This window comes from Eubalaena glacialis, chromosome 19 (assembly GCF_028564815.1).
Source record: "Eubalaena glacialis isolate mEubGla1 chromosome 19, mEubGla1.1.hap2.+ XY, whole genome shotgun sequence".
Taxonomy (NCBI): domain Eukaryota; kingdom Metazoa; phylum Chordata; class Mammalia; order Artiodactyla; family Balaenidae; genus Eubalaena; species Eubalaena glacialis.
In genome coordinates, this window is record NC_083734.1 from 48,028,551 (window position 1) to 48,042,980 (window position 14,430).

The following is a 14,430-nucleotide window of genomic DNA, read 5'->3' on the forward strand; positions in this document are numbered from 1 at the left end:
AAGAGCAGTAATAGCTAGGGAATGAGAAAATGGAATGTGGTATATCACATCATGGAATAGCATACAGCCATTAAAATGGTTTTTACAAAATTAAAAGATACAGAGAGGGCTTCCCTGGTGGCGCAGTGGTTGAGAATCTGCCTGCTGATTCAGGGGACACGGGTTCGAGACCTGGTCTGGGAAGATCCCACATGCCACGGAGCAACTAGGCCCGTGAGCCACAATTACTGAGCCTGCGCGTCTGGAGCCTGTGCTCCGCAACAAGAGAGGCCGCGATAGTGAGAGGCCCGCGCACCGCGATGAAGAGTGGCCCCCGCTTGCCGCAAATAGAGAAAGCCCTCGCACAGAAACGAAGACCCAACACAGCCAAAAATAAATAAATTAATTAATTAATTAAAAAAAAAATACAGAGAAATCCTTTTTCTAAAATATTAAGTACAAAAACAAGACTCAAAAAAATTTGTTTGGGTGTGCGTGTGTATGTGATACATAAATGAATGTAACTTTTATGTGAGGCATAGAGACAAGATAAAATTGGTAAAGATCACACCAAAATTTAACAGAAGTTATATGTGTCATATTCTGTTATATTATGTATTGATTATTTAACAGGCGTGATTTTTCTTTTTAGCATGTCTGTAATTTTCAGCAATGGGGTGGCAGAAGACAACTTTCTCTCTGTCCAACCAAGTGATTCCAGTCGCACCCTCCGCCCACTCGCATCACCTAACTGGTCCAAGCCTGTAGCACGTGACCCCACGGGGCCAATCAGAGTCTCGCGGGGGCGGAGCGGACTTTTCCCAGGCACGAAGGGAGCCCTGCAGGGTCTGGCGCAGCATGGAGGGGACAGCCTGGCTCCAGGAGGCGGGTGGAACCTGGGTTCGGGGTGCGTGGCACTGAGACCCAGGCTGGCCGAGACCCTGGTTACAGTTTTCCCTAGCCACTCCAGGCCTGCCCCTCTTGTTTTTTTAAAATGATGAGTTGGAGTTGGGCTTCCGCTACTTGCAGGCAAGGAGGCCTGTGTAGGAGGGTCAGCCTCAGAGCGGGGTTTCCTGAAGGCGCGGTCAGGGTGCTCTCCAGCAAGAGCGGGATCACCGGTGTAGGCACCCGCCTCAGGCTCTTTCCATTAACAGACCCTCCAACGCGAACCTCTTGATCTTGCACTTATCAGCGGAGTGTTTACAGAATGGACAGCTGGAGAGGGTGCAAACGCTGTAATACAAGTTTGCATTTCGAGACACTAGGACACGAAATTCTGTAAGTACTAAATGGTCGTCCATACGGACAAGATTGGAATGCAAATCAAAAAGGTAGCAGCCAGGGGACAAGCTTTTGAAAGGCTTCCTCCTTTTTGAAAACCTTATGACGTTTCTGTATAACACTGTAACAAGTGAGAGAAATGGAAACCGCGTTAATGCTTACTGAGCACGTATAGTCTTGAGCACGTATAGTCGGCCAGGGTCAGTATTAGGCAATTCCACATGCACTGTATTTTTTTTTTAATATAAATTTATTTATTTTGGCTGTGTTGGGTCTTTGTTGCTGTGCGCGGGCTTTCTCTAGTTGCTGCAAGTGGGGTCTACTCTTTGTTGCAGTGCGCGGGCTTCTCATTGTCGTGGCTTCTCGTTGCAGAGCACGGGTTCTAGGCACGCGGGCTTCAGTAGTTGTGGTGCGTGGGCTCAGTGGTTGTGGCTTACGGGCTCTAGAGCACAGGCTCAGTAGTTGTGGCTCACGGGCTTAGTTGCTCCGCGGCATGTGGGATCTTCCTGGACCAGGGCTCGAATCCGTGTCCTCTGCATTGGCAGGCGGATTCTTAACCACTGCGCCACCAGGGAAGTCCCTGTATTTTTTAATCCTCACATTCCTCTATTTCACGGATAAGGAAATTGAGCCAGATAGGCTGCGAGCCAGGATCACATACCTAGTGATTGGTGGAGCAGGGCACTCAGTCCAGTTTGCTTCCCTGCATGGTCTTCTTTTATTTTGTAAACAAAGTATGCATTATAATATAATGAACATTTGCGAATCCACCACCTAATCCAAGACAGAGAACATTACAGTACTTATATCTACCTATGTGCTTCTCTTTATCTCTCTCTCTCTCTCTGTGTTCCTCCCACCCAGTCTCTATTTTGTGTTTATCCATGCCTGGCTTTAAAATTTTTTCATTCTTGGGGTATAATATAAATACAGGAAAGTGAACACACCATGTTCAGATGTTCAGCTCAATGAATTTTCACAAACTGAACACACCCATGTAACCAAGGGTCGGATCCAGCAAATAGGAACATTACCAGTATTTCAAATGCTTTTAAACATTTTTTCCATAACCTCATTAGACATGGATATTTCTTCTTCACGAATTGTCTGTTCATACATATTCTTGATCATCACATCTGTTCAGGTCTTAGGGGCTTAAAATTACTGGGTCTCTATATTTTTCTCATTGGCCTATATGAGCTTCTTGCCATATTTGTTAGAAATCTCTCCCCCCACCCCAAAAAACAAAAACAAAAACAAGAAAAAAAAAAAAAAAAAACCAAGGGACTTCCCTGGCCGTCCAGTGGTTAAGACCGCACTTCCACTGCAGGGGGCAGGGGTTCCATCCCTGGTTGGGGAACTAAGATCCTGCATGCCGCACGGCGCGGCCAAAAAATAGAGGAAAAGAAAAAGAAATATCTTTCCCCTGTTTGTTGTTCATTTAAAATTTTTATTCCCTGGCGGTCCAGTGGTTAGGACTCCAGGCTTTCACTGCAGAGAGCCCTGGTTCAGTCCTTGGTCGGGGAACTAGGGTCCCTCAAGCCACGCATTGCGGCATCTATATCTATATCTATATCTATGTCTGAAGTATCTTTTTATCCCCCCTCCTCCTCTACACACTTGGCCTTGTTAGTAAGGTTTACAAAGCCCTTTGGGGTCAGACTGAGTTCTCTCCTTCCCTGGAAGACTACTCTTCCCCCTTTTACGCACCGGCACCTTTTCTGTCTCACTAACCCTCCCTCCCACAAGGCCCTCAGAAAGACAGTGTTACATATATATTTTTTCAGGATCAGAATACATTTTTATGATTGTAAAAAATGTTACCTATTTAGAGTACACAATTCAAAAGGTAGAAAAAGTTACAAAAAAGAAAGGTTACCTAAAATTTCACCACTAAGAAACAGGCATGTTAACATTTTAAAGAATATCCTGCCAAACTGTGTCTCCTCTCCTCTCCTTTCCTCTCTCTGTATAAAACTTTACATAGATGTTTTAGTGTTGATTTGTAACATTCTTTCATATGTCAATATGTCATCAGTGTATTTCCACCCAATGCTTCCATGGCTGCGTAAGATTCCGTTGTACCGATGTCCCATAACTATCCCTTGTTGGACATTTAGGTCATATCTCTTTTTAATTTCCAAACATGTAAATTGTAGAAAATACAAAGAGAAGACAATAAAAATCACCAGGTGTCCCATAAGTCAGTGATAACCACTGTTAACACTTAGGCATGTACAGTGGTTCTGAAACTCTGGTGAGCCTCAGAATCGCCCGGGAACCTTGTTTACAATCCAAGATATTCCTTCATCTTGAGATTCTAATTCAGTAGGTCTACTGTAGGGCCTGGGCACTTGCTCTGTAAACAAGCACCCCTGGCGATTTGGACACCCAAGTTTAATAACAAGAATGCACAAAGATCTTTTCAGACTTTACTTGATTTAAAAGAAAATAGAAATAAGGTCATATTATACATCCAGTTTTTTAAAATCAGGTACAGTATGAACCTCTATTCATGTCAAAATATTCTTATAAATTGATTACTGTTGTCTGCATAGTATCCCATTGTGTGAGTGTATTTCAGTTGACACAGTCAGTGCCATATTATTGGACATTAATTTTCCCCCAGTCATTGTTGTTATAAATAATGCTGTGTAGCAAAATCTTTGCATAGATTCTTAATTATTTCTTTAAGTTAAATTCATAAGAAGTGAACTCTGGGTCAAAGGTCTGTGTTTCTGAAGGCTTTTGACGCATGGTGCCATATTCTCCTCCAGAAGGCTTGCCCCCAGGGCTGCTGTCACCATGAGCTCACTTGTGTGGGGCAGTGTGGTGAGTCGTTCCATCCGTGGTCTCAACCAGTCCTGCCAACCACTCAGGGGTCAGCGCCAGCACAGCTCCTGGCACATGCGAGGTGCTCACTACTTGTTCTGTGCCGTAAGCACGAGTATTTCCTCCACTGAACAGATGAGGACACTGAAGGATGAAGAGGTCAAATGACTAGTTCAAGAGGAGGAATTCAAACCCAGCCTTGAACCCAGAGCCCAAGCTCTCTTAACCATGCTGTTGATTTTCAATTAATATCAGAGAGGGAGGAACTGTGCTGGTTGTGGGAGCAGTACTTTTAAAAATATGGTCCTAAAAATATACTGAAGAAATCAGGAAAAGGGTGTGAAAGGGTGGGGAGAGAGAAGGGTTTGCAGGACCCTCGCAGACATTCCTTTGTAGGTCAAGTCTACTGTGTCATTGGAGGTCTGAGTGATGTCGCAGTGGTGGTGATAATGGGTCTTGTGTATATATATGACCCTTTGTAGCTTCCAGGGCAAAGCAAGTCAAACTCACTGAACACTGAGCAAGGAGTCGGGTTCTGTGGGAAATGCAGAGAGGTTTGGTTCCTTCAAAGACCTTAAGATGCCCGGTGTCTCGCTTCCCTCAGTTTTTTTTTTTTAAACATATCCTTTTTTTTTTTTTTTAAGGGAACGCTATTTATTTATTTATTTATTTTGGCTGTGTTGGGTCTTCGTTTCTGTGCGAGGGCTTTCTCCAGTTGCGGCAAGCGGGGGCCACTCTTCATCGCGGCGCGCGGGCCTCTCACTGTCGCGGCCTCTCGTTGCGGAGCACAAGCTCCAGACGCGCAGGCTCAGTAGTTGTGGTGCACGTGCTTAGTTGCTCTGTGGCATGTGGGATCTTCCCAGACCAGGGCTCGAACCCGTGTCCCCTGCATTGGCAGGCAGATTCTCAACCACTGCGCCACCAGGGAAGCCCCCCCTCAGTTTTATTTACTCTAGAAACATTATAATAATATAAGAGAAAGTTACACATAATCCCAACCTCCTGGCACAATAAGTAATTGGATGTTTCCCTTATGCTCTTCTATTCATTGTCCGTACATGATCTGCTTTTAAAGGAGGATGCAATTCAGAGGATGTTAAACCCTTGCCTATAGGACACAGGACAGCTTGCCTTTCCACCTCCCCTGGTCCAGCTCAGTTCAACACACATGTTTTTTTTTTTTCTCAATTGCTATTTATTTGCCTTGTCACTTCAGAGTGATGTATGGGCTTGTGTTGTTCCCAACATCACACATGAGCCCAGCTATTCATAGGAAAGGGGACTCTGCCTCCTTTGCTAGGGTAGCTGGAGCCATTATCCTCCCACATAAGCTTTATTAGAGAGGTTTTTATTCATGGAATCTAGTAAATGTTTGCTTCCTCCACTGCTTATTCAAAGTCATTGAATATTGTAATTTTTTTGCATTAATCAGCATTATACCTACATGCATGCTGTATGAACAGTGGAAAGGAATGACGAGGCATGATGTTCACTCTGATGCTTTTGGTGGGAACGTTCATCTTATGAAGAAATGAACTGAAACCTGAAGCATTCTCCCAAGGAACACCTATTATGCATTCCACTGAATTTGCTTCTTAGTTTTCTTTTTTTTTTTTAACTTTTTCAGTTATTTTTAAAATTAATTAATTAATTTTTAAAAATTTATTAAAAAACAAACATAATGGTACAAAAAGGTTGAAAGTAAAAGAATTGGAAGAGATATACTGTGCAAATATGAACCAAAAGGAAATTATATAATAACAGATACAGTAGACTTGAAAGCAAAAGCGTTACTAGAAATAAACAAGGGCACTTCATATCAACAAGTCCAATTTACCAGGAAGTTTTAAATTTGTATGCACTTAACTTCAAATTATATAGAGCAACAGAGCTACAGGGAAAAAATAGACAAATTCACTATCATAATAGGAGATTTAACATACTGCTGTCATTCACTGATAGAGGATACCTCTTTCAGAACCAGTAGACACCCCCCAAAAAATTAGTAAGGATATAAAAAACTTAAATAACGTGAGCAGCAAATTTGATTCAACAAGCAGATATATAGTCACTATGCTCCAAAACTTTAAATTACAAATTATTTTCAAGCACACTTGGAACATTTTTAAAACTGACCATATTGTGCTATAAGGCAAATTTTAACAAATTTCAAAACACACATGTATTGAGTACCTGTTGTATGCCCTGAACTGGGGAGATAAATGGATAAGACATGCTCCTGCTCTGAAGGAACCATTTAATGGGAGAGAGAGACCCTAAAAGAATCATGTCAATATCCCCATAGATCTCTCCCTGTAGGTCTCCCCAGGAGACTGCAGAGAGGCAGGGAGGGTATTTTTTTTTTTAACATCTTTATTGGAGTATAATTGCTTTACAATGGTGTGTTAGTTTCTGCTTTATAACAAAGTGAATCAGTTATACATATACATATGTTCCCATATCTCCTCCCTCTTGCGTCTCCCTCCCTCCCACCCTCAGTTCACAGGTAAGAAAACCGAGTACCCTAAGGTCATTTACATTGTAATGGCAGAATCAGAACCTGAAGTCCTAGACTAGATTCTCAGCCTGCGCTGCTCCAACCCTTTCCTCCTCCCATTCTTGGAGCCCCACTGCCATGCGGCTGCCTGAGTCCCAGCGAGGGGCCCACGCAGACTCTGCCCACCTCCTCCTGTCCCAGCATCTGCCACCCCAAGCGGCGTGGGCCCTCGCCACCTCCTTCCACACTCCCAGCTGCGTGTTTTGTGACCTCATTTTCCCTTTACGACTGCCCTTGGAGTTGATTTCTGCAGAACCAGAATGTGGCGGGGAGAGCAGCATACCCCGTGCTGCCCTGACCTCCCCAGAAGTACCCCCCCCCCTTTCCCCTGTCACACTGTCCATGGCCTCTTCTTGCATCTCCCTTCCAGGTGCACCTGAGGAGGGTCCAAAAGCTCAGAGGTCAGAAACAAATGATAGTTGCCAGGGACCCACCCATGGGAATTGCGGGAGGACTCTGCATCTGGACTGTGGATTTATTTTTCTTTTAATTCTTCTGAAGAGCAGCTTAAACACTCAAGTCCTTGGCTTTATTTACTCTTATCATTTCCTCTTATCCGGACTGCAGCATCTGCTAAGCCTGGTTCCCAGGCTCTCTGCTGTGAAACAGACTCTTGAGCTCACAGCCCTGATCCGGGCAGAGGTCCTTCAATGTTAATAAACAATAATGGGGGCTCCCCCGGTGGTCCAGTGGTTAAGAATCTGCCTTCCATTGCAGGGGACGTGGTTCAATCCCTGGTCGGGGAACTGAGATCCCACATGCCGCGGGGCAACTAAGAGAGCCCAGGTGCCGCAACTAGAGAGCCCATGCACTCTGTAGCCCGTGCACCACAACTACAGAGAAGCCCACGTCGCAATGAAAGATCCCGCATGCCGCAACTAAGACCTGATGCAGCCAAAACTAAATAAATATTTAAAACAAACAAACAAAAAATAATGGCCTTTCATTACCAAATGCTAAAGGTAGAAAGCATCTTTAAGCATTTTCTTGCTTAATCTTCCCAGAAACTCATGAGATTGGTCATATTGGTGTCTTCCCCAAAGTGAGGCTTGCAGAAGTGAAGCAGCTGGCCCCAGGGCCCAAGAAGAGATTTGTACCTGGGTGGGTCCATATTCCAGAGCCACCCTCCTAAGCCCTCCACCGTGCTTCCAAAGAAGGTGTGGGTAAGGAAGGTTCCATTGGTTTGTCATTGCAGAAGTCAGCAAGTGTTTAATCTTTGACATATAGTTTTAGGGAGATCCTAAAGGTTCCCAAGCGAAAAAGATTCTAAGTTCATTTAACTTTTGTGTTGAGAAGCCAGAGCTGGTGTGTTCAATTAAGAATATGCAGGTTAGGACTTCCCTGGTGGTGCAGTGGTTAAGAATCCGCCTGCCAATGCAGGGGACACGGGTTCGAGCCCTGGTCTGGGAAGATCCCACATGCCGCGGAGCAACTAAGCCCATGAGCCACAACTACTGAGCCTGTGTGCCACAACTACTGAAGCCTGTGTGCCTAGAGTCCATGCTCGCAACAAGAGAAGCGCACCGCAGTGAAGAGTAGCCCCCGCTCGCCGCAACTAGAGAAAAGCCCACGCGCAGCAACGAAGACCCAACGCAGCCAAAAATAAATAAATTAATTAATAATAATAAAAAAAAGAAGAATATGCAGGTTAGAGGAGGCACAAGCCACCTACATGGATTGGGGTCAGCAGGTACTTCCTCAGCATCCGAGCTGCCACTTTGGGGAAGTGAAAACCCTGGGATTGTTTTGGTTGAAGGGACAATTTCAGTAAACCAACACAGAGGAAGTAAAAATAACAATTTGTTACTTATACATCCCAGAAACAGGGTGAGGGGCAGGGGGTTGGTGGCACAATGGGCCAGGGGAAGGGCAGCCCTCAGTCCCAGCTCATCAGTGGGCAGAACAGAGAGAGCAGGGTAGCAGGCACCTAGTGCTTACCAGGTGGTTGGGGCAGAGGTCACTAATTTTTTTTCTTTTTTTCTGAACACCACTTTTATTTAATATGCACCACATGCATATGATGCAGGCAGGGAGAGGTTATGAATCCATGCACTGAAGGTGAGACCAACTGGGACTATTGTCAAACGTGTGCTGAGTCAATTAGGATGTTGCTCAAAGTTCTTTATACTTAATGGTTTCCTCGAAAATAAGTGCAGAAGCAGAAATGTGTACACGCCCCAAAGCATCTTCTTCATTTGGTTTCCTGTGCTTTCTTTGCATTCTGTTTTTCTTTTGCCTTTTCTACTAGTGGTATTAACTGCTGGTGTTCTGCTGAAGTCTTTAAGAATTCCGTAATGAATGGCAGATAATTATGCTTCTGATATTTTCAGTCTTACATCTTTTTAATTTCTGTACTTCTTCAATAAGCATCTGATTTTTGGCAACCTCTGACTGAATAGCACTTAACATGTTATTACCCTGATCTGTATCCATGGGTTCCTCCTCAGCAAGTTGTCTTTGTAACTCTTCTATCTTCTGTTCATATATCATTTTTCTGTCAGACACAATGGCCATTAAGTTAAATTGAATTTCACCTTCACTGTACTTTTGTATCCTTTTTTCTATGACTGGCCTCACTGCGCTGATCCAGTCATCTTGATGACATGCACCTAAATCAGTGGGTCCTTCTCTTAATCCATCTAATTCATACAGTCTTCCATTACTAGGAACATAACTGACAAAGTGAAAAGCATCTTCTTTTGCTGATGTCTTTGCATCAAATTCAAACATCTGCTGTCTGGCGAAACTGTTGTGTACTTGTCGAATCACATCTAAATTACTCAGTGCCAAACCTTTCATAGCTGCATCAAAACTTCGTGAAAATTCTTTAAACCCTGATAATGTCTCTCCTAAATGGACATCTTGATGGGTACAGTTCAATAACACACTTACTATGGCTTGAGTAGCACAAGCATTATTAATTACCAGCTTGGCAAAAAATATCGTGTCAAGTCTGGAGTCCTGAACCACAGAGCCTGCTGGTTCTTCTCCTTGCTGCCACTTGAAAAGAAAAATCAGGGCTTCCCTGGTGGCACAGTGGTTAAGAATCCTCCTGCCAGTGCAGGGGACAGGGGTTCGAGTCCTGGTCCGGGAAGATCCCACATGCCGCGGAGCAACTAAGCCCGTGTGCCACAACTACTGAGCCTGCACTCTAGAGCCCGTGAGCCACAACTATTGAGCCCACGTGCCACAACTACTGAGCCTGTACGCCTGGAGCCCGTGCTCCACAACAAGAGAAGCCACCGCAATGAGAAGCCCGCGCACCGCAACGAAGAGTAGCCCCCGCTTGCCCCAACTAGAGAAAGCCTGTGCACAGCAACGAAGACGCAACGCAGCCAAAAATAAATAATAATAATAAAATTAAAAGAAAAAAAAAAAAGAAAAATCAACCCATGAACTGGCTTTAATTTTTCAAAATTCTCAGGCTCTGAACTCCCTATTTCTTCTACTTGGGCTCCTCGGCAACTGAATGCTTTAATGAGCTCGGTGAAGACCCAGGGTCACTTTCCACGCAGCACCACTCTCTGGCATTGCCCATCGTGCCCTCTCCCCCACTGCTCCATCCGCCGCCGGCCACTGGGATCGGCACACCCGCACTGGCTCGTCAACCCCACATCCCCCCACCTACTCCGTCACTAATTTTTCAAGGGCTCAACTCTTAAGTGGTTATTTTAAAAGGTGCCCCCCAAAAAGCAAAGCAGGAACTTCGCGTGGGAATCCCAAACTCAGACCCTTATCTAAATGTCCAGACTCTGGGTGTGAGCAGGTTTGTCATACGGTAAAGTGCCGAGGCAGCAACTCCAAGGAGTTGTTTTTCTCATCACAACTTTAAAAAGAGTGCCATGCCTTGCTTCGAGAACCAAACAAGTCCTCCTTGAATGTTGCCACGTCAGAAGGTCATGGATCTGCCAGCAAGTGGAGCAAAAGCTTGTGGTGAATCGTGTCAGGATTTCTCAGAATCATATTGTGCTGTGTTTCAGAAACGTCTCGAGAAAGGAATGCAGCGAGTCACAGGGACATTGTGGTTGCTGGGCAGTGGAGCCTAATTTAGAGGGGACCCCCCCCAACACTTTTTTTTTTTTTTTTTTTTGGTTTTGAAATAGGCACAACCCTCTGGTCATTCTTTTTTTTTAAGGAATTCCTTTATTTTTATTTATTTATTTATTTATTTTTGGCCGTGTTGGGTCTTCGTTTCTGTGCGAGGGCTTTCTCTAGTTGTGGCAAGCGGGGGCCACTCTTCATCGTGGTGCGCGGGCCTCTCACCATGGCGGCCTCTCTTGTTGCCGAGCACAAGCTCCAGATGCGCAGGCTCAGTAGTTGTGGCTCACGGGCCTAGTTGTTCCGCGGCATGTGGGATCTTCCTAGACCAGGGCTCGAATCCGTGTCCCCTGCATTGGCAGGCAGATTCTCAACCACTGCGCCACCATGGAAGCCCTGGTCATTCTTAACAGAGACCAGGATATTGAAGAATGTTTCTCCATTCTGATAAAAACAATAGTGCCAACATGATAACATATGGCCATTCTCCTTCCACTTCAGTGTTGGAGTGGGGGGGGGGTGCAAAAGGGGTGGGTGGGGGCTGTGGCAAACCAGTGAGCCCCCTCTCAGGTGGGCGGCTCCACCCAGAAACTGCGACTGGCGCCTTACAGGCACACTGGCTCAGCATTGTCAGGCCTCCCAATGTTTCCAAGAGAAGCTGGAAATGCAGATTTTTATGTGAACTCTCTCCAGTTTTCAATGCTCGCTCACTTTTCTTTCACATACCGTGACGGCCAAATGCAACTTGCCTGTGGGTTATCAGTTTCAAGTACCTGGAATAGTTGTTTGGAACTGACCAGTCTTCCTGGTCTCCCATCTCTGCTCTGACCCTTATTAACTGTGTTATCAAGAGGATTGATCTCTTAGTTATATAATACCTCAGTTTCCTTATCTGTCAAATGGAGATAGGAATTTTACCTATTTCTGAGCATTGCTGTGAGGATTAACGAGAAAGCCTGGGAAGCCGGTGCCGGGTACCTAGCAAGTGCGTGGTAAACATTAACTTGTATCATTATTTGTGGTCTCTCTCCATAAGTGCAGGGTGACCATATGTCCTAGGACATAGGTCATATGTCTGGGACAGCCCTGGCTCAAGCTTGCTGTAGTGCTGTAATTATTAGTAACTCCCCTTCTCATTCTCAACATGAGACAGTAAATGATATGGTCAACTTATATAAGCAGATACTGGGGTGATGCTGTTCGGGACTTGAATAAGGTTTAGTCCTAATGGAAAGGTCGTGGTTCCAGTTGTTTGAATGTCCTTGGACAAGTCACTTAACCTTTCTGTGTTTCAGTTTCCAAATTCTAAAGGACTGACAAGATGAATTCTAAGACCCTCCAGTTCATATTCATTCTGTCATTCGACATTTACCGTGAGTCCAGACTATGGCAGGCAAACGCTGGGGACATGGAGAGGCCGAGGATAGAACCTGAGCCCTCAAGGGGCACTTAGCCAATGAGGAACTCATTGTGTTGTGTGAAGTGGGGGGAGGGATCCTACCCTTTTTTCTTTATTACTTGAAAGACTGTTAGTTAGAAATTGTTGGGCTTCCCTGGGGGCGCAGTGGCTAATAATCCGCCTGCCAATGCAGGGGACACGGGTTCGAGCCCTGGTCCCACATGCCGCAGAGCAACTAAGCCCGTGCGCCACAACTACTGAGCCTGCGCTCTAGAGCCCGCGAGCCACAACTACTGAAGCCCGTGCACCTAGAGCCCATGCTCTGCAACAAGAGAAGCCACCGCAATGAGAAGCCCACATGCCGCAACTAGAGAAAGCCCCCGCGCAGCAACAAAGACCCAACGCAGCCAAAAAAAAAAGAAAAATTGTTCATAAAATAGTTCTTGCGAATCCAATGGTTTATATTTGAAACCTCAATTTCTCACAAACAAATCATTAGATTTTAGTTTAATTCTCCACACGTTTCTCTTTCTTTGTTTGAAAAAAACTTCACTGTGTAAAATACAGAAAGGCCTAAAGGAGATTTTTTTCTTCCTTTCTGTTGACTCTGCAGTAAGCAGTAGGGGGGCGGGGGGGGCTTCTAGTATTTTAGCTTTAAGTTACTGCCCCCCCCCCGCAGTGAAAGCAAGGAGGCCTAACCACTGGGCCGCCAGGGAGTTCCCCAAACTAAATTGTTTAAAAGTTGCTCTCTCTCAGTTTGTCCCGGTGTCTCCTTTATTATAAATCCTCTCACTCATTTACTCATCCTAAATCAGAGGTATGGAGCATCTAATCCAGCGCTGGGGCTGGGGCTCTCCTATCCGTGCTTTTATGAAATAATCTGCTGACGACTCCCACGGATAAGTGAAACAAGTGTGGCTCCGCGGAGGCCGGCGCGGCCTGCGTTAACGAGTCGGCGGGCACTGCTGTCCCGGCTGTGATCGCTGGGCGCGGGCGGCGGGCGCGTGATTTCTGCGCCGGGACGGCTACGCCCCCACCCACGCGCGCTCCCTTCCAGAGGCGAATGCGGAGCTGGGCCCGGCCCCAGCCGCGGGTGCTGGATCCTGCCGTTCGCTGGCTGGTCAGTGAGGTTGGATTGTCCCAGAAGGCCACTTCCTGCCACGACCGGAGCCGGCCGTTGTTGTGAAAGTTGCCCCCCGGGGAAGGAAGTGGCTTTGGGCTGTTTATTTTGGCTGCGGGCTAGCAGACGGCGCCGGAGGCCGCCGAGCCGGGGTTCGCAGAGCTGGGCTGGGGAGCCTGGCGGACCTCGTGGCCGCGGCGGGGCTGGGGGAGGGGTCTGCGCCCAAACGCCCCGGGCCGGGCCGCGCTGCGCCGGGGAGATGGGGTCGCATCGCGGAAGGAGGGCGCACGGCCTAGGTGGTGGGCGCACTGTGGCGGAGGGCGGGCGCAGCGGCCGCGAAGGCCCGGAACTCCGAGGACGGGCGGGGCCCAGCACCTCGGGTCCTGGAGGCGGGCGTGAGGGAGGATGGGGTCAAGGTGGGCCCGCCCCTGGGATGCTCCGGTAGAGGAAGAGACGTGGGGACCAGGCAGGGGAGCGAGGCTGCGGGAGCTGCCCGTGAGCAGAGGGGTGCCGGGTCCCCCCAGAGGTTAGAGGCGAAATGGGGCTCGGCACTCCCCGCCTTTCCTAGCCTTCGTACAAGATGGGGCCTGGGAAAGGACAGGCCGAAAATATCGTGATGCTTTAGTCTGAGAAGACAAAAGACAGCAGGGCATGAGATCAAACACTCTTAAATCGCCACGGGGGGAAGGTCAGGGCGGGTGAGGATTTGCGTCTCCGAGAGACCCAGCGGCCAGCTCCCCTCAGCCGGCACCACCTGGGGGACCCAGGCAGAGCCGTGGGAGGGTGAAAGCTGCCTTTCCGAATTTACCCGAATTCCCATCCCCCCTTCACACCATCCTCTTGCCTGTATTAGGTGACAAGCCCATCTCTTAACCCATTCTCTGCCAGAGTTTGCTTTAACATCTTAATAGAACACAGCATATCACATCGTGCAACACAGACATTTTAAGGGGGGGAGAAGAGCGTCTCTAGAAACAGAGAGGAGGTTTACCGCTGCTGGAGAGACTGAGAGAGACACTGCACACAAGCGTGCGTGTGACAGCCGCGGAGCCTCCGTGGGGCTGTGTGTTCGGTTTTGTCACATGCTCTGTAAGCGATGGGGGGCCAGCAGTTTGGCCTGGCTGGAGTGGAAGGGCTGCTGGGGACGAGGCCGGAGAGTGTGAAAAGCCTGGAGGGTGGACGGTAGAGGGGGAAGCCCACACTAGCCCAGGATTTTGGTGGGGA

The 14,430-nt window shown here is 47.1% G+C and overlaps 2 protein-coding genes across 3 annotated transcripts in view; one reads left to right on the forward strand and one right to left on the reverse strand.

Annotated features, from left to right (window-relative positions):
* MRC2 (mannose receptor C type 2) overlaps nt 1–14,430 on the forward strand; it is a 54,859-nt gene that overhangs the window by 10,863 nt on the left and 29,566 nt on the right. The window lies entirely within an intron of this gene.
* Nucleotides 8,930–9,528, reverse strand: LOC133079896 (ubiquitin carboxyl-terminal hydrolase isozyme L5-like). Its single transcript, XM_061175615.1, has one exon. It carries the CDS (start codon nt 9,446–9,448, stop codon nt 8,930–8,932), a length of 519 nt encoding a protein of 172 aa, XP_061031598.1. The 5' UTR covers nt 9,449–9,528.

What these genes read in the sequence shown, in the direction of transcription:
- LOC133079896 (XM_061175615.1), bottom strand. Translation starts at nt 9,448, where the DNA reads ATGAAAGGTTTGGCACTGAGTAATTTAGATGTGATTCGACAAGTACAC.